This window comes from Haliotis rufescens, unplaced genomic scaffold, assembly GCF_023055435.1.
Source record: "Haliotis rufescens isolate VD_foot unplaced genomic scaffold, xgHalRufe1.0.p SCAF_16, whole genome shotgun sequence".
Lineage (NCBI taxonomy): Eukaryota > Metazoa > Mollusca > Gastropoda > Lepetellida > Haliotidae > Haliotis > Haliotis rufescens.
In genome coordinates this window covers 23,587,544-23,607,905 of record NW_025963846.1, presented here as the reverse complement: position 1 = coordinate 23,607,905, position 20,362 = coordinate 23,587,544, and the positions used below count along the sequence as shown (strand labels likewise).

The following is a 20,362-nucleotide window of genomic DNA, read 5'->3' as shown; positions in this document are numbered from 1 at the left end:
TGGACCAGACAATCCAGTGATTGACATCATGAGCATCGATCCACGCAATTGGGATCGATGACATGCATCAACCAAGTCAGCGAGCCTAACCACCCGATCCCGTTAGTCGCCTTTTATGACAAGCATAGTCGCCTTTTACGGCAAGCATGGGTTGCTGAAGTCCTATTCTACCCCTGACCTTCACGGGTTGACTGCAATGTATTACCGGTATACTGCAATACGCTTATTGCAATAACTTTTCTGTGTTCAGGTATATTGGGTAAAAAACATAGTTTAATGTAATTATTTGTAATTATTTAACCAAAATTATATACAGAAATTCATTCATAAATGATGTTTTTTGACCGACAAAACAAATGGGATTTTTCTCACGTTTTATCCTCGCCCGTAACCATGACTACAAAATGGCAGCGCCTGACTTTGACATATTTACTTTAGTCAGTAGAAAATAAGATTTGCCTGTACAATCAGTGTCAAGCACTGTCAAGCACTGTCAAGCACCGTCAAGCACCGTCAAGCACTTTAGCTCTCAAAATATCACAATAAGTATCGTTATACAATTGTTTTACCAATGCACAGCCACGGAAAATACTGTCTTTTCAATACCAGAAAAGTCTATTGTTGACCATTTCAAAATCAAACCTAAAGACTAAACTGCAGTTTTGGCATGTTCATTCCCACAAGAGACTGGAGTAGAATGGATTACTGTCACTTTGACAAAAAAAAATGTCAATGACATATTACTCATATGTAGATATTTGTCTGACAATTTTCCGCTTGCCATCCATTAAAGTAAGTGTTAAAGTAGGGAGGTTTCTAAGTGCTTCTAAACACTCAGCTTTTCCTCTTTATATGTATGGGATCAAAGAAACAATTTGCAGCAATCAAAGGAAGGATTACCAGCACATACATGATTTAACAAGGCAAAATACGTAAATCCTGTATGCAGCCCTTTATAACTGCACCAGCTTCAAGTGTTTTCTATGGCACCATAGGGGTGAAACGATACCAACGTACACTGCTGCATCGTGAGTTTTCATGCGACAATACGATACATGATACATTTTTCACTGTATCGATACAAGACGATACACTTGCTAAAAGAAATTATTTACTACTCATTTGATGATCCCCCACATTTTTGTCAGGCAAATACTGCAAAATGTGTTGTAATTCGTGTTTCAAGTTCACGACGAAAAATAGCCATTATGAACGTGTCTACAGCTAGAATTTCCCTTTGAACCTGCTCCGAAATATTTATTGTCAAGTAGTTTCAATTTGACAAAAATATATATACCGTGACCTATGTATCATGATACGTATCGTATTGTGACCTATGTATCATGATACGTATCGAAATGTGACCTATGTATCATGATACATATCACATCGTGACCTATGTATCATGATACATATCGTATTGTGACCTATGTATCATGATACATATCGTATTGTGACCTATGTATCATGATACATATCACATCGTGACCTACATATGCTACATATCACATTGTGACCTACATATCATGCTACGTATCGTATTGTGACCTATGTATCATGATACATATCGTATTGTGACCTATGTATCATGATACGTATCGTATCTTGACTTATGTATCATGATACATATCACATCGTAACCTACGTATCATGATACGTATCGTATTGTGACCTATGTATCATGATACATATCGTATTGTGACATATGTATCATGATACGTATCGTAACTTGACTTATGTATCATGATACATATCACATCGTGACCTACGTATCATGATACATATCATATTGTGACCTATGTATCATGATACATATCGTATTGTGACCTATGTATCATAATACGTATCGTATTGTGACCTATGTATCATGATACATATCACATCATGACCTACGTATCGTATTGTGACCTACGTATCATGATACATATCACATCATGACCTACGTATCGTATTGTGACCTATGTATCATGATACATATCACATCGTAACCTACGTATCGTATTGTGACCTACGTATCATGATACATATCACATCGTAACCTACGTATCATGATATGTATCGTATTATGACCTACGTATCATGATACGTATCGTATTGACCTATGAATCATGATACATATAATATCGTGACCTACATATCATGATACGTATCGTATCGTGACCCATGTATCATATGCATACACACATCAACATCACATGTTCTACATGACTTACTCATTTCAAGTGCTTCTTACAACAAGAATTGGGAAAGGGGGACCTTTTCTGCTCAGAATTCCCACAAGTGCAAAGACCCATAACCATCCCTGCTTCATTTCAGGAGAAACATCAGGAAGACTTGACAGGAAGACTTGACAGGAAGACTTGACAGGAATCAGTAAACGAGGCATCAGTTTACAGACAAATGGTCAGATGCTGATGTCTGGAAGCAGCACTGCCCTGAATTCATCTCTTCAGACCTGTGTGCACACCTCAATAATAGATTCTCTATTCTGACAAGCTGCCATTGTCTCGAGCATAAACTTAGGCTTACATCAATATTCAGTATAGATAAAGTGTTTCAGTTGCGACAATCTGACAATGATCAAACAGAAGATATGGATTCTTCCTAAGTATTTCAAAAAATACATCAAAGGCTTTGACATGTTCAAAAGGTCTGGAGGTTCACAGTTGTGCAGACTGGCTTTAAGTTCAAAGTGAACTCAGCAAATTTAGCTTAATAAAATAGATCCTATCATTCAGGACAATTCCAAACCCAATTCTAAGTCCACAGATATCTTGGTTTTCCATTATTCCTAATGGCCAAGATCATGCATAGCAGATGAAGCATGTATTCCTGTCAAATATCTCATCATACCAAAAGTGGTTAATCTTAAAGGTGAAATGGGGTCAAAGATTATTGCACTTATATCGCGACGTGCATACACGTGTGTGTGTAGCCTGCTTGTTGTAGTCCGGACTGATGCCGATTTATAGTGCAAGCCCACTGAGATACCATGCAGCAGTTTAACACGAATACCCCACTCAGACACAGTATACTGACTCCGAGCCGACTAGCCCCTAAATGTTGAGCGCCAGACAGGGTAACAACAAGTACCATCTTTTGGTATGACGCGGCCGGTGATCGAACCCAGACCTTCTGCTCACTGGGCAGACACTCTTCCACTAGACCCCTGAGGCAGTCGGTTAATCTTAAAACTTCTGAGTACAACTAACATCATGTTTCACAGACTAAGTCCTAACTTGTATCCACGTAAATGAAAAGAAAATGACAGATGTTTGACTACCACTGCCAAAAATGTTTTTGAGTTTTGTGCTGGAAGCAATGGTCCCTAACTCTACTCAGTTTCAAAAACAAAGTCTAAACTTGTAGCCATGGAAACAGAAAAAATACAATTAGTGAGGAAACTATAATAGCAAAAGCCACAACCCCACTTTATGGTAAATGTGTGTACCAAGTCTCTTCATGAACTGTGAATAAGATATGTTAATTTACCAGGGGGCACAGGTAGCCTTGTCGTCTAAGGCACCACAATTCCCTGTGCAGAGTTGCGTCCCTTGGGCACGCCAGAAACCTATGATTGTGGGTTTGAAATACTGTTACCAGCGCGTTAAACCCAACTAACTCACTCTTAATTTACCAAATACTAATACCAAACAAAGCACGTCTTCTCAGAAACTTAAGAATTAAGTGAGTGAGTATGGTTTAGCACCGCTTTTAGCAATATTCCAGCAATATCATGGCGGGGGGGCACCAGAAATGGGCTTCACACATTGTACCCATGTCGGGAATCGAACCCGGGTCTTTGTCGTGACGAGCTAACACTTAAACCACCAGGCTACCCGTCCGCCATCCTAAGAATTAAGATTATCAAACAAGACTTCACATGACCAAAAATAAGCTTGGTCTCCGGAGAGTCAAAAATAGAGATTATAAGCCAAGTGTGTTCCTGTATTGTTAATATCATGTATTAGGATATAATAACCATTATAATATGCAAGCCTGCTTAACTATATGATGGGTAATAATCCCTTTATATGTCATTCTGACAATAATCAATGCTTCAATTGTAATCTCACTACTGAAAAAGCTTTAGAAACCACATATGACTTCAGTGTTTGAGTGATCTGCCCAATTTATCATATAGTGCCAATGACCTTTCAGCCACCTTTGTCTGCAGAGCATATGCTGGCCAAGCACATGGGGATTGTTAGTCAATAGTTTGAGGAAGAAGGCATTGCATCGCAGCCTTAGAAATTGGCACTAGTCCTATAGTCCTTGCCAAACTGCCCAATAGTTAAGGTATCACAAGGACTAGTAGAAATTGGCCCTTTTTAAAGGTTCTGCTATATGTTATCTTTATGAGGACTAGTGGACGAAAACTGTTAGTTTCTACCGCTGCATCGATGTATAGAGCTTGATAAATGTATTTCCTACTGGCTCAGGTAAAGACCACTTTTACCTTAATGTTACCAGTCTTCACCTGTAGATCAATATAATCATGGGACTAGAGACCAAACCATTTGGTTCCTTCCCCTAGAATGTTGACAAACCACAGCCAAAGTGCTGATAGGTCAAATCAAAAGCAAAACCTATATGAAAGACTATCTACAGGAAGTTAATGCTCATAGGTAGAAAAGATTTTGCCAAAACTGAAAAACATCAACATCAACAACTAGGTAAACAAATAGTTGAACTTTTTATTGGTTAACTATCTCAAACACTCTCATCTGTCATAATAAATGGAGGCAAGTGATGCAGTTGGTTGGTGAGAGTTCTGCTGTACAGTGGCTGTACCAGTGATGCAGGCAGGTGAGTCAGCCAAACTTCAAACCGGGCCAGCGCCACGCTGTGGTAACATATTCCTCATGTGAGGTGGCTGCATCAGCACCAACCACCCCCTCCCACTGCAAGAATGAAGGTGAAAGTTGAGGAATCAGGCTGATCTGGTATCTGCTCCTATCCCCCGACACACCAGGTGGCTCCAGTGTTAGACAGTCACAGAGTGTACACACATACACCATAGGCAAACTGCAAGCTTACTGCATCCCACTCATATGCTGTCATTGGTACGCAGGCACAAAGCAGGGTTGGAAATAAGGCACATTGTGTGTAACATAATCGAATGATACTGCCTGCACCTACTATGTTACATAATCTTTAAAAACTGTAAGCCAGCATGTAGCGTATACTGAAAACATACTGCCGGCATACTGCAATGTAATCCATCAATAATGCCAGCACATAGAGTATACTATAATCCATTACTGCCTGCACATAGTATATTATATCATGTATATAATCCAATACAATCCACATTGTAATATAATCCGTTATCACTGCCAGCACATAGTGTATAATATAATCTGTTATCACTGCCAGCACATAGTGTATAATATAATCCGTTATCACTGCTAGCACATAGTGTATAATATAATCTGTTATCACTGCCAGCACATAGTGTATAATATAATCCGTTATCACTGCCAGCACATAGTGTATAACATAATCTGTTATCACTGCCAGCACATAGTGTATAATATAATCCGTTATCACTGCCAACACATAACATAATCCGTTATCACTGCCAGCACATAGTGTATAATATAATCTGTTATCACTGCCAACACATAATATAATCCGTTATCACTGCCAGCACATAGTGTATAATATAATCCGTTATCACTTCCAGCACATAGTGTATAATATAATCCCTTATCACTGCCAGCACATAGTGTATAATATAATCCATTATCACTGCCAGCACATAGTGTATAATATAATCCCTTATCACTGCCAGCACATAGTGTATAATATAATCCGTTATCACTGCCAGCACATAGTGTATAATATAATCTGTTATCACTGCCAGCACATAGTGTATAATATAATCCCTTATCACTGCCAGCACATAGTGTATAATATAATCCCTTATCACTGCTAGCACACAATATAATCCATTATCACTGCCAGCACATAGTGTATAATATAATCCGTTATCACAGCCAGCACATAATATAATCCGTTATCACTGCCAGCACATAGTGTATAATATACTCCATAATTACAGCCTGGGAAAGCAAGGCCTCTCTGGATTCCAAGCTGACACGCAATCTCATCTTTACCTGAACATATCACTTTCACTAACATACTATCACCTTCACCAAACAAATCAGCCCAGCCTGGAGGATAAGGTTACATCAAAGATGTGCTGCTGTTCTCACAGCCCTGGCAGCATGGCCTACAGCAGTGCCGTACCAGCCTGTGACTGACAGCTCATCAACTAGCCTAAATTCATGTCAGAAACCTCAATCAAATATATTTTTGGACATATCAACTTGAAAATAATTAACACAACTTTTGGAATAACAGGTGTGACTGGGCTTCTGGGCTGGTTATAACACTATCCCAGCAATCTCACTAACAGAAACTCTAAGCAGGGTTAGATATTGGCACTAGTCCTGTAGTCCTGGCCAAACTGCCCAATAGTGAGTGAGTGAGTAGGGTTTTACGCCGCTTTTAGCAATATTCCAGCAATATCACGGCAGGGGACACCAGAAATGGGCTTCACACATTGTACCCATGTCGGGAATCGAACCCGGGTCTTCGGCGTGACGAGCAAACACTGTAACCACTAGGCTACCCGACCGCCCTGCCCAATAGTAAAGGTATCATAAGGACTAGTAGAAATTTGCCATTTTTAAGGGTTTTGCTATATGTTATCATTATAAGGACTAGTGGAGTGAAACTGTTAGTTCCTACCGATGTCTAAGAATGGGCACCATGTAACTATGAACTATCATGAATTAAACATGTCTATAAAACTAAAGATATCGTTTTCCCTTTGCAGCTAAATTATTAGGGATAAAGCAACACGTTATAACATGAACTCATTTCATTTTTTTTATTTTTTAAATATTGTTTAACACAGATGAACAAAAACACCTGGGCTACAAGTTGAACAATGGGTCGTCCGGGTTACCTGAAATACAATATATATTTTCCCAAATTTAATATGTCAAAAAAAGGACAAAAAAAGATCAATGATATCATATTACATTAAGCGATATACGATAACAAAATATTTGAAATTCCTTGTAAAAGGCTTTATGTAACCCACTAGAGATATCTTATTGTAAACGAAGCCTTTTCAGGCCTGTGATTCAAGAAACTTGAAACAATGCCATTACAGCAAAAACAGCAACACACCGAAGAGACACAGATTAACTCTCTCAACCACGACAAGGAGAGTATCTAGCCATACAACAAACAACTTGGTAATCTCAGTCTAATCTAACCAATAGACATTTTTCTCCCGCCATGACTATTGCTACTTTCCATCTCTGTTGCCAGTGAAGGAGGCTGGTCTTGGGGAACTTGATGGAGGTACCTTGTAGTTGTATTGGGAAGGGCCAGGCTAGACTTGCACAAGTCTCCAAGGCAATAATTATTAGTTTAAATCATAAGTTCTAGATTATGTAAACAATAAGAACAAGTCCCGATAAGAGATCGGAGTCCTTACTGTCCACATATCTAGACTTGCTTATTAGGAGGATAGAATTACTACACATCCACGGACGTTTCTTTCAGTACAGCCTTGGAGCAAGGCTAGGGCAAGGCAGGCAGACAGGCAGCTGTTATCAGCATGTACCGTATCAGTTCACAGTGCCACTCTGGTAGGTAGGTAGGCTGAGGATGGAGGGGGCTGAGGATGGAGGGGGCTGTGTATCTCAGCACCGTGAGGGGAATCATACCTGAATCTCACTTTCACCATTACCGGCTCAATATATGAGAGTGTATATGGCTTTCGGCAGCCTTTTGTAATATCAGCAGCAGACATTGGCATTGACTTCACATATTGTACCCATGTGGGTAATCAAAGCCATGTCTTTGGCATAATGAGACGCATAACAACTAGGTTACCCTAAGGCTCAATATGAGGAAAAGGTAAACAGTATCACTGAATGACACAGACATACTGATCAATAGAAGATAGGTCTACCTTGATGCTACAACAACGACATGGTATTTTTCTATCTGTACAAACTGCCTGACCTCAACCATTCAAGTTTGTGTTTGTTTGTTTGTTTGTTGTTTAACGCCGCATTCTTCAATATTCCAGCTATATGACGGCGGTCTGACCACCCAATCCCATTAGTTGCCTCTTATGACAAGCATAGTCGCCTTTTATGGCAAGCATGGGTTGCTGAAGACCTATTCTACCCCGGATCTAATTGGCAAAAAGTCCTTGCCAAACTGCCCAATAGTCAAGGTATCATAAGGACTAGTAGAAATTTTAAGCGTTTTGCAATATTTTACCATTATAAGGACTGGTGGTCTAAAACTGTTTGTTTTTATCGCTGCGTGAAGGTTTCCTTGAAACTCAACTTTTTGGCATATTACTGCTTAAAGTCACATTAGCAATGTCACAGATATTAGCAGCGACAACTTTATTGCCATTTCACAAAACATAATCATGAATGACCAGTCTGTCTCAGAAACGTCCAAGCCCAAAATTGCATCTTCCACAAGATTTTTGTCTCATCATATGGTCTAGTATCCGATGTTCTTACAAGACTGAAAGACATTTTACTTGACCCAAGATCTGGACAAGTGGCCAAAGCCCCAGGCTCCTGCTACCTCCACCAAGAGTGAGTGAGTGAGTTGGGTTTAACGCCGCTTTTAACAGTATTCCAGTTATATCGCGGCGTGTCAGCTTAATGTGGGAGGAAAGCCCGAAGTGATGCAGGTCTCAGACGTTTACCACTTCGGTGAAACCCACGAGCACGGGTATGGTGCTGACAAACCTAGAAACATAATTGGGGCGAACCGGGATTCGAACCCACAATCATAGGTTTCTGGCATGCCCAAGGGACGCAACTCTGCACAGCGAATCGCAGCGCCTTAGACGACTGGGCCACCTGTGTCCCCTCCACCAAGAGGGCCTCCTCCAGAACACTAACACCTGAAACCATCAGTAGCTGCGTCCAGTAGATGGATCTACCTGACTTTCTCCCCATCAAGCCTCAGTGGTGGCAAATAGGCCAAGAAGTACCAACCCCGTGCTCTAGTCAGACCCTCACTCCACACCTGTCAGCCAATACACCTGCCATACCTCACTGTCTAAATGGCCTGTGCATGTGTGGGCTTTTTGTTACCTTTCTTAGTCTCTGAATACCCATGTTTGGATCAGATACCCCCTCTCTCTCCGTAGACTCTCTGCAAGACACACAGCTCTATCAAGCTATCTGATATTCATCCAAGAACACTTCCAAAAATAACTAACTGAAATATTGGATGCTGGATTCAGCAAGTGTTACATTTCAAGCTATTGTGTCTTTCAATGTAGCCTTTTGACTTTTTCCTATACTGAATCTGTGATATGTTAGTAGTTTAGAAAGAAGAGAAATAAATCAATACAGATGTGACAATCAGTTTACTTAGGACATGTTTCTCACATTAAAGTGTTCTTAACTTTACCCAGGAAATGAGTGAGGTATTATTATTTTTATTTTTGGCAATACTTCAGCAACATCAACTATGGACTTCTTACATTGTGAGTGAGTGAGTATGGTTCTACACCGCTTTTAGCAATATTCCAGCAATATCACGGCGGGGGACACCAGAAATGGGCTTTACACATTGTACCCATGTCGGGAATCGAACCCGGGTCTTCGGCGTGACGAGCGAACGCTTTAACCACTAGGCTACCCGACCGCCCCTCTTACATTGTGAGTGAGTGAGTGAGTGAGTGAGTGAGTGAGTGAGTGAGTGAGTGAGGTTTAACGGCGCTTTTAACAGTTTTCCAGGTATATCGTGGTGTGTCAGCCTAATGTGGGAGGAAAGCCCGAAGTGACACAGGTCTCAGACGTTTACAACTTCCATGAAACCCACGAGCACGGGTATGGTGCTGACAAACCTAGAAATATAGTCGGGGCGAACCGGGATTCGAACCCACAATCATAAGTTTCAGGTGTGCCCAAGGGACGCAAGCAACTCTGAGTGAGTATTCCAGTTATATCACTGCATAACAGCTTAATGTGAGGGTAAAGCCCAAAGTGATGCAGGTCTCAGACGTTTACCAAAGACACAAAGCAAAGGCAGCCTATGCGTGTGAAGTACCAGGAATTCCAAATTTCTATATTTTTAAAAGCTCCAATATCAACCCGAGAAAGGGGAATCTCTGGCAGGATCCAATAACGAGGCAAACTGACCCCACGAAACAAATCATCACAAGTAAAAACATATATTTCCGTGGAATTATTTCTGCAATTTCATCTCATCAATTAGTCACCTAACAGTAAACAACATCCTCCCACCTCCATCGGAATATTCCTGGGGCACAGACCTATCCTGACTCACACAGTTTGACAACAGTGCATAACCTAAACATGGACGATTATACAGCTTACATTACAATGACGTGACGGCCAATGATACACCAGCCATTTACTTCCTAGTTTCTTCCTCCAAATGTAAACACAGCGCACTTGGTATTTTCCTCCTAACAGCCTACAGTCAGCCAGATTAATATGTAGAACAGGCAAGCTGTTTATCTGTTTATCTGCCTATAGCACTGAAACAGAAGCAGGAGAGGGGGAGAGGGGGTTGGGGAATGTGTGATTGTGGGGGGTGGGAATGAGTCATTAGGGAGAGCAGTTGAAGTTGAACACAGCCGTTGTAACTAAATGAAACCGGGACCAGGTCTTGTCGATTAAGTTAGATACTATGCAACTCTTCGTTTCTCTCTGGTCTATTGATCTTTTATCCATGTAGGAAATAGACTTAGAAATAACAGAAGCAAATCGCTGTAAATGTAGAGTTGTGAACTTTCTAGATAACCAAGGGACATAAGACGCAGATCACTGTGAGAGGATAGACAGATCAACATGAAGGTTTGTTGGTTAGTTTGTTGTTTAACGCCACAACATTCCAGCTATACGACAGAGGTCTGTAAATAATCGAGTCTGGACCAGACAATCCAGTGACTGACATCATGAGCATCGATCTACGCAGTATGGATACGATGACATGCTTCAACCAAGTCAGCAAGCCTGACCACCCGATCCCGTTAGTCACCTCTTACGACAAGCATAGTCGCCGTTTACACCAAGCATGGGTTGCTGAAGACCTATTCTACCCCAGATCTTCACGGATCTGTTTCATATTAAATCATGATGTCTGGGAGTCCCAACGGAGCATGTATGGTGATTGCAACCCCAAACTATTTCATGAACAATACATCAAGAGGACAATGTAGTTATAATATACACAGTATTTACCAGGGCTTACCAAAAGATTTTCAATAAATGTTTGACATTTCCAAAAAGGCTGGAAATCATTAATCCTAAATAAGGACAATGATGTCATGATAACAAAAGAACTTACGCAAACTGGCTCCAGAAGATTCATTAAACAAACTAGAAATGACAGTTTTAGGCAGCAAGTTTGAAGCCCAAGTCTAGCAAAATAATGTAAGCTCTAGTAAACTCAGCTTATAATAGTCACTGTTATAACTCTACTGACTAAAATACCAATGTATTCAATTTTCAATGAAAGATGACCAACAGTAAACTGATAATAATGAAACAAAAATACTGTGTTTATTTCAAACATATAAATCAAGGGAAATTACATTTTTTGTATAGTTCTTCCATAAATTCTTTGTCGACTACAACACATCGTTCGACTGCCACATTTGACTCCACCTTTTAACACAACACACATAGTATTGGCACCCGTGTAATATACTGCCACTCATGTAATATACTGCCACTCACTCACACACTCTATTTGCCTGTAGTCGTTGCCAAACTGCCCAATAGTTAAGGTATAAGGACGAGTAGAAATTTGCCATTTTTAAGGGGTTTGCTATAGGTTATCATTATAAGGACTAGTGGACTGAAACTGTTAGTTTCTACCGCTGTATTGCCATTTTGAAAGATTAAGCCAGGTTTTAATGTAATATTTCTAAATTCAGTTTTAACGCCTCTGCTTAAAACGAGCCAACGCCCCAAGAAACACGTCATCCCCTTTCAGTAACTCGAAGCCACTTCTTGAAGTACATAATTCGCCTTGCTCATCGCGCATGACTGCCTCTTAACTCTATTTACTCTGCTGTCCATTTTCTTACAGAAAAAGCTGAACTTGGACACACTGTATTCACAGGAGAAAGGCAGAATTTATGGTTCAACAGAAACGTGTTACCATAGTAACCTTGCATTGCCAAAATACAAACAAGTTTCCCAGGTTCAAGGACAGAGGTAGCATGACTGGCATCAACCACTAGATGAGGTTCTGAGACACCAGTTATCAACTACAGCACTGCACTTAGCCACAGACAACCAACCGTCCGACAAACTCAAGCAGCAACCAGAGTGTGACATTAAACAGTATTGGTTATCAATATCAACGTGGGAATTCAGTAGGATCAAAAGCAAGTGAATAAATTGGGTCAAGGCAAATCACATTGCATGAATGAATACGACCCTATTCCTGCAACAGTCTACACCAGTGCAGAAAACTGTGTGCTGTCTGTTGTGGTTCATAGGTGCTGTACATGGAGCTTACAAAGCCAAGCACTCTGGAATTACAATAACACCAATGGGGTATTATATCTGGTCATAGTTCCGAGGTTCCTAGCTTTATTATGGCCTTACTAAGAGGACCTGACCCCTACTGACAACCTACTTGTTTATGACTGAAATATTGCATACATTTACATGTTGTTATGTTTCACTACTGAAGGCGGCAGTTTTTTATTGAGCTGTCTGCCTCTGTGTCTGTCTGTCTGCCTGTCTGTGTGTCTGCCTGTCTGTCTGCCTGTCTGTGTGTCTGTCTGTGTGTCTGTCTGTGTGTCTGTGTGTGTCTGTCTGTGTCTGTCTGTGTCTGCCTGTGTGTCTGCCTGTGTGTCTGCCTGTGTGTCTGTCTGTGTGTCTGCCTGTGTGTCTGCCTGTGTGTCTGTCTGTGTGTCTGCCTGTGTGTCTGTCTGTGTATCTGTCTGAGTGTCTGTCTGTCTGTCCGTCTGGATCTGGATCAGACAATCCAGTTACATGTATTCATATTCTGAGCAGGGTTCAAAATAAAAAGAAGTCTGCTTGTTAATTTCAGGAAGAACGAGCGATGAACTTCCTCGTGACAACCACTTTTATCATTACATAGATGGCAATTCGGTAGCAAATCTTTTTTGCGACTAGTGTGAACAGAAACTTAACTTCTAACCCTGATAATGAGCAACGATCCGAGCCTGACCACACGATTCATCAATAAGCAACGCTAACCCAGAAACCCAAGTCTATATCATGTACTGTTGTGAACATTGGAATCTGTTTCTGTCAAAAAGACTGCCACGAGGACAGTCAAATTTCAAATATAGATGTTACAGTGATATCCGGAATGTATTGTCAATAGGGCAAGAGAAACAAGAATGAAAGAAAGAATAAAATATATAAGTGACATAAATACCATCCCCTGTTGGCCTGTTCATCATATTGAAGATATAAAGCGAACATATTGTGAATTTCCCTTCCAAAAAATTGATACTTCCACAAATTAATTACTGAATTCTGTAACAGACTTTGCAAGAAGAACAAACAAAACACTTTAACATTTTATTTTTTTCTACAATCTGATCCTTACACCAGGTAACAAAAGATATACCCCTACTCCATGATTTCTTGCCATGCTAACTGAGTTCTAAATACAGAAAGTACAACAGAAAAAAATCATTTTATCTGTTTTATCCTGCAAACATAATACATAGATGAGGGAACATGTGCACTATATAATCAATAAGTATTTCTGCCAACGCATCACATGAGGTTATTGATGTTGCACATTGCATTATGGGAGGTGACACGATCTGAGGAGTTATACAGTAGAAGTGACAGGTAATACGTCCGTGTAATGAATGGCAGAAACAGGCAGAACACTGTTACAGAGTCTTTAATGAACTGAGGCTTGTCTGGACATTGCATCATAATCTGATGAAAATAGACGGTGGGATTAGATGAAGGTGCTTCTTCATGTTCATTTGATGTGATAAAGGCGCAGGTTCCAATACACAAGTGTTATATTCACCATCAACATCTCTGAGGAACCAAGAACCTAAAGTCTGTTTGTTGTTTAACGCTGCACTCAGCAATATTTCAGCTATATGACGGCGTCTGTAATAGTCGAGTCTGGACTTGACAGTCCAGTGATTGACATCATGAGCATCGATCTAAGCAATTGATATACGATGACATGCATCAACCAAGTCAGCAAGTCTGACCACTCATTCCTGATAGTCGACTCTTACGATAGGCATAGTCACCTCTTACAAACGAGCCAAATGTATCACATCCATCAATAATATGGTGGCGTGCCAAGTCAATCGTTTTTAACTATGGTTGTATAAAACTTGATAGTGAACAAACTGATGGTCTAGTTACAAGTAATAAGGGGTGGTGGGGTAGCCAAGTGGTTAAAGCGTTCGCTCGTCACGCCGAAGATCCGGGTTCGATTCCCGACATGGGTACAATGTGTGAAGCCCATTTCTGGTGTCCCCTGCCGTGATATTGCTGGAATATTGCTAAAAGCGGCGTAAAACCAAACTCACTCACACACTCACTACAAGTAATAATAATAATTTATTTAACGCCTAGTTTCAATCCCAAGGTGTTCAATGGCAATCACAATATACACAACATATACACGGAACACAGGTTTGGACAAGCTGATTCCGGAATCCTTGGCACATTAGCCAGCAGACTATAAACTTGTCTGCACATGAATTACCCAGAAACTATTTGCAGCAATAAATGTCCTGATTTGTGAGGTAACAAGATTAACCAGCCATGGATTGCTGAGTTCCAATCAAGCCTAAACCATGTGCAATAACTGACACTAATATGCTTAAGATAATCAACGCAGCATGGGATCAACTAATGCCAGCTCTTATCATCAAACGTCAAACTCTGCCTTGATACCTGCCCTGGGCGGTTCAGATCACACCAGCATTCGTCTTCAGGGTTATTGCTAAGGCCAGCTATCGTGATGATTAAATCTACAAATTGATTTACTGCAGTAACTGGTCACAGATCATTAAACGTGGAACACACACTAACTCTCCCCATACCACTAACCTAAAAGTGTAAGGTTATAAAACAATTAATATATATTTCCACACATGAAACAGCACTGTTTATTGCAGGATCTAAGGTATCCCATCTGTTGACTGAATCAGTCAAATTACAACAAGTAACACTCGTAATGTTTCTATTTCATGTGGTAGTTTTCTTCAAGCATAGCAACATGACTAACTAACGACCGCTGCCTGGTGATGATGTCCTGTGATGAGTAAGTGGGTATTTGGACTTATTGCACCGATATCATATAGCGATGTGCATGTACGTGTATGTGGAAGTGGCTGCTTGTACTAGTCCAGACTAATGCCCATTTTATGGTGCTAGCCCACTGAGATACCATGCCACAGTTTAACATGAATACCCCACTCAGACACAGTATACTGACTCCGAGCCGACCAGACTTGTTTTAGCCCCTTAATGCCGAGCGCCAGACAGGGTAACAGCAAGTACCATCTTTGTATGAGGCAGCCGGGGATCGAACCCCAAACCTTTGACTCTCAACCCCATAACCTAGGTACACACTGAACAGTTAAGTACAAAATGTCACATTGGGAACTGTTTTACCGAGCTCCGGCAAAATCTATTTAGATACACATATGAAACGATCTGATCGTGCACACACTGAAGTTGACTGAAGCTTTATCTTTATTCAAACATATGCAAGTCAGCAGGAATGCGAACTCTACAGGGTTGGAACTAAACCAAAACATTTTACTCGCCCGAGTGAAGATAAAATGCCCTTGTAATGTTAAAACTATGGGGAAATTTGGAAATTTGTACTAGCCCACAGGAATTAGTTCTAGCCCCGGGCTAGTGTAGAGTTCTAACACTGACATAAGCGACTTGTAGTGTAACCATGGACTTATTGTAAATTTTTGTCATTACACACTATATCACGTGACTAACCATGGGTCGGGGTAGTTCCATGGGTATCCGTGTCCTACGAAGGACTCATCCGAGTTCCCGAGTTCCCCGTGCCAGGCCAAGTAGAGTGAGTGAGTGAGGTTTTACGCCGCTTTTAGCAATATTCCAGCAATATCACGGCAGGGGACACCAGAAATGGGCTTCACACATTGTACCCATGTCGGGAATCGAACCTGGGTCTTCGGCGTGACGAGCGAACGCTTTAACCACTAGGCTACCCGACCACCCCCAGGCCAAGTAGAAACCATAGTTACTTTATCATAACCAGTTCATGATATTAAGTTCAGGGACAATTTTGATTAATCAATTGTAGGGAGATTTCATAATGTCAATAGTAATAAGTCAATGCTATTTGGTTTCAATTTATTAATCCTGTGGCACATAAGTGGATTATCCTCAGTCAGGGCGAGTACTGTAGTGTCTACAGCCCTGACAGGTTCTATCAGATATTGAAATACAACAGCTGAAGATTCTGTCTCCCTACCATGTTAATACATGACTGACAACAGACAGCAAGAATTGACACTTCTAACATCACCTTACCATACTGATGACACACCAGACACCTATCGATGACACTACACCAGACACCTATCGATGACACTACACCAAATACCTATCGATGACACTACACCAAACACCTATCGATGACACTACACCAGACACCTATTAGCAGTATTCAACCTATATTAAAAGTCAAATTAGCATAGGAACATATATCCGGAATCTGAAAGCTGTTTGAGTGAGGAACACAAGGAAAAGCGTTGTTTTCATATCTTGAATACCCACAGTGGAATAGTTATCATGACTTGTTAAAGAATAAACCAATCTGATTGGACAGTGAGTGAGTGAGTGATTATTGCTAACACCGCATCAGCAATTTTGCACCTATTCATGGTATTGCAAAAACCCATAAAAGCCATCCATCCTTTAAATGCTCTATCATACATCAATTCAGGCTATTTTGTGTTTGACTCACTAAAACATTAAATGGAATACACATAGGTTGATATGACTCTTGCTTTACAGTAGTCCCCTAACACTGCCCATGAAAGACACAGATTCAGGGAAAGAGTGAGCGAGTGAGTGAGTACAGTTTTACGCCGCTTTAAGCAATATTCCAGCAATACCATGGCGGGGGACACCAGAAATGGGCTTCACACATTGTACCCATGTCGGGAATCGAACCCAGGTCTTCGGCGTGATGAGCGAACGCTTTAATCACTAGGCTACCTGACCACCCATCGAGGGAAAGAACCATTATCAATACCAGAGGAATCACATTGTAGTGCATGGCAGTTAAACCAAGTCATGGTTCCAAGCACAATACATGTCTTACATAAATAGACATGTAAATATCAACATCATTCAACACTCATGGTTATTCATGGAATATTTCTTATTAAAAATCAAAAGGAGTAAAAAGGACTTTAAATTGGAACCAATGAAATTTTATCACACCAAGAACATAAAAGGCTTTATTTTTATCGTGTTTATTCCACATAGGATCCCATATTTAAAAAAGAAAATATGCTTGGCCATGTGTCCTTTACAGTAGACATGACAGATGCAATTGCAACATTTTGATAATAAAAACATTGTGTGTTGAAGTATATTTGTGTACACTGTGATCAATTCAGTCATGATTCATGATTTTATTCTTTTGAACAATATATGCCTGTATTTCTTCTTATCATTCCCAGTCTCCTATTTTTATAGGCAATTGGATACATGTATGATAAAGACAGAATCTGAATGATTTTCTATGATAATAAACTTTTCCATCAGGGATTTTCCCCGACTAGAAAGAGTCTGGAATTCCCTGACCAATACATCACAACTGTGACACGTCAAATAGGAAGTATGAAGTCATGCAATCATACTACATGGAGTAAAAGGACACCTCTTTCACACAGATCCTAGCTATAACATGCAGGGTGGAAACTGGGCACTTGTCTGCTTGCCAGAGACTGAAAATCTTGAAGGACTGGTAATTTTCCCAAAACATAACCACTTGTCCAAAACGAGGTGTCGACGAGTGGGATGTAATTCACTGTATCTACACCTGTACAGTAGAATTCAGTGTTAGAAATTGGCACTAGTCCTGTAGTCCTTGCCAAACTGCCCCATAGTAAAGGTATCCTAAGGACTAGTAGAAATTGGTCCATTTTAAGGGTTTTGCTATATGTTATCATTATAAGGACTAGTGGACAAAAACTGTTAGTTTCTAACCCTGGAATTACTGAACTAAAGAAAGACTGTAAGGGAAAACCTGTATGCATTCTGTCACAGTGCCTCCAGACCTATCAGTCATACATTGTTCCCATATCAAGACTTGGACACACAAATGGCCCACTGGGACCGACAGTCGAGGATGCTTCAAACAAACGCCTATTATTGGGGTCAGTTATGTTTTGTTTGTTACAACGTACACAGCAACATTCCACTCACATGACTTGCAATAGTCAAGTCTGGACCAGGCAATCCTGTGACTGATATCATGAGCATTGTCCCACGTCTCTGGGGCAACCTGTCCCACAATCAACAAAGTCAAGGGAATGACCACCCGATCCATTTAGTCACCTCTTACAACAAGCATGTGTTTTGGGGACACAATCTAACAGTCCCCGAAAATCCCATAGTGAGGGGTTAGTTATTAGCATATAAACAATAGGTAAAGTGAGGTTAAATGGGGTTACTTTACTTATATAGCAATGTGCATGCATTTGAGTGTGTGGCTGCTTGTACCAGTAAAAAATTATTCTGGTTTTATAGTGCTATCCAACTGAGATAACATGGATACCCCACTCAGGCACAGCATGACTCTGAGCTGACCAATCCTTGTTTTATCGCAATGCGCCAGGCAGGGTAACAGCAACTACAATCTTTTAGCATCTTTGGGTATGACATGGTCAGGGATTTGAACCCCCAATGTTCCACCCTCAGGGTAGAGGCTCTATCCACAACACCACATAAACAAGAATAACTGTCAAATAAAATGGGGATAAAACTCACCTTTCCATTTTCATAAAAGAGCAATGCGTGGTGTCTGGAAAGTACTTTACAATCAAATATTCCATTATTGGCAGCAGGTCGAGCCCGGGCCACTGATCGGCCTATCTTGATGGCTTCATGCAGAGATATGTGCCTTTCCTGGAATGGGTGCGAATTTGGTCGACAAGAAAGTATGGCCAAGGCCGACATGGTTGGTCGCAACTTGTCCTCCCCTTCCACCTGAATAAATACCAAAATATTTAATATATTTCAACAGAACATTAAAATACATGCTGCATATAATACCAAATCAAGCATTTTGGGGTGTCATAGATAAAAGATCTTACAAGTAAATGCTGATTCTTGATATTGGAATGTTGGCAGTCACCATGAGCATTAGAATTCAAGAAGTTGGGATATTTTAGCCCATATTTCAAATACCTGTCTTAATTTCTAAAATAATTTATTTACTGAATTGGAACAGAAATGAAGTTGCAAATAAAGGATATCCTGATTCCAATTCCAAACATTCATGCAGTGATGCTGATGGATTTGACCTGTAGAAGGTCACCTAGTCATCATAATAATTTCAACTTTTACACATTTCTAATATTGATACAATAGAAGAAGAAAAGAAAGTGTGTAAACCAGGAAAATATTTATGCAGCCTGTGGCCATGGGAAATCAAGGTGCTATTTATTCAAATATGCAACCAAACAATGCAACTTAAGACAGATGCTGTTGCTGTCCTAAACAATGCATGTGTCATCTTCATCAAATTAAATCAATTAATGTAAATTGCAAATATATGTATCATATATACAACTAGTTTGGTACGTATTATTCATTTGTTACATTTGACCTTCATCAATGTATTAATTGTATAAGTATTATGTGTAATGGAATGGTATTAACAAAAGCGATTCACTTGTTTACTGATCCATTTTTATATTTTTGCGAAAATAAACACATTTAAATCATAATTTATTTTAAAGGTTCCAGAAATCAACTGGTTTAAATATTTGATTTTAACCATCTAAAATCAGATGTCACTATTAGCATAAGGGTTTACATTCAGCAACCAATGATGTAAATCAGGTTTTAAGAGATAGTAATGACATCAGTAGTTTCTTGTCCTACCAGATATAAATAGTTTTCTGTCACAAATTGTGATACTTGATCAGAGTGTCTATGTAATAGAGACAAATGTATTCAGTAGATAGGCCACCAGCCCAAAATACATCATCATATAAAGGATAGATCAATCCTCATGCTAATATATATCTCATGGAACAAAGTTATTGTTTTTCTCACTGAAA

At 40.1% G+C, this 20,362-nt stretch overlaps 1 protein-coding gene across 21 annotated transcripts in view; it reads right to left on the bottom strand.

The window, feature by feature from the left end:
- Positions 1-20,362, bottom strand: part of LOC124133833 (sarcolemmal membrane-associated protein-like) — a 102,869-nt gene that overhangs the window by 81,160 nt on the left and 1,347 nt on the right. For all 21 annotated transcript variants that reach the window (XM_046498380.2, XM_046498374.2, XM_046498376.2 and 18 more), the window contains exon 2: positions 19,065-19,283. In XM_046498380.2, the coding sequence (XP_046354336.1) occupies positions 19,065-19,283 (219 nt within the window). The remainder of the gene's footprint in view (positions 1-19,064; positions 19,284-20,362) is intronic.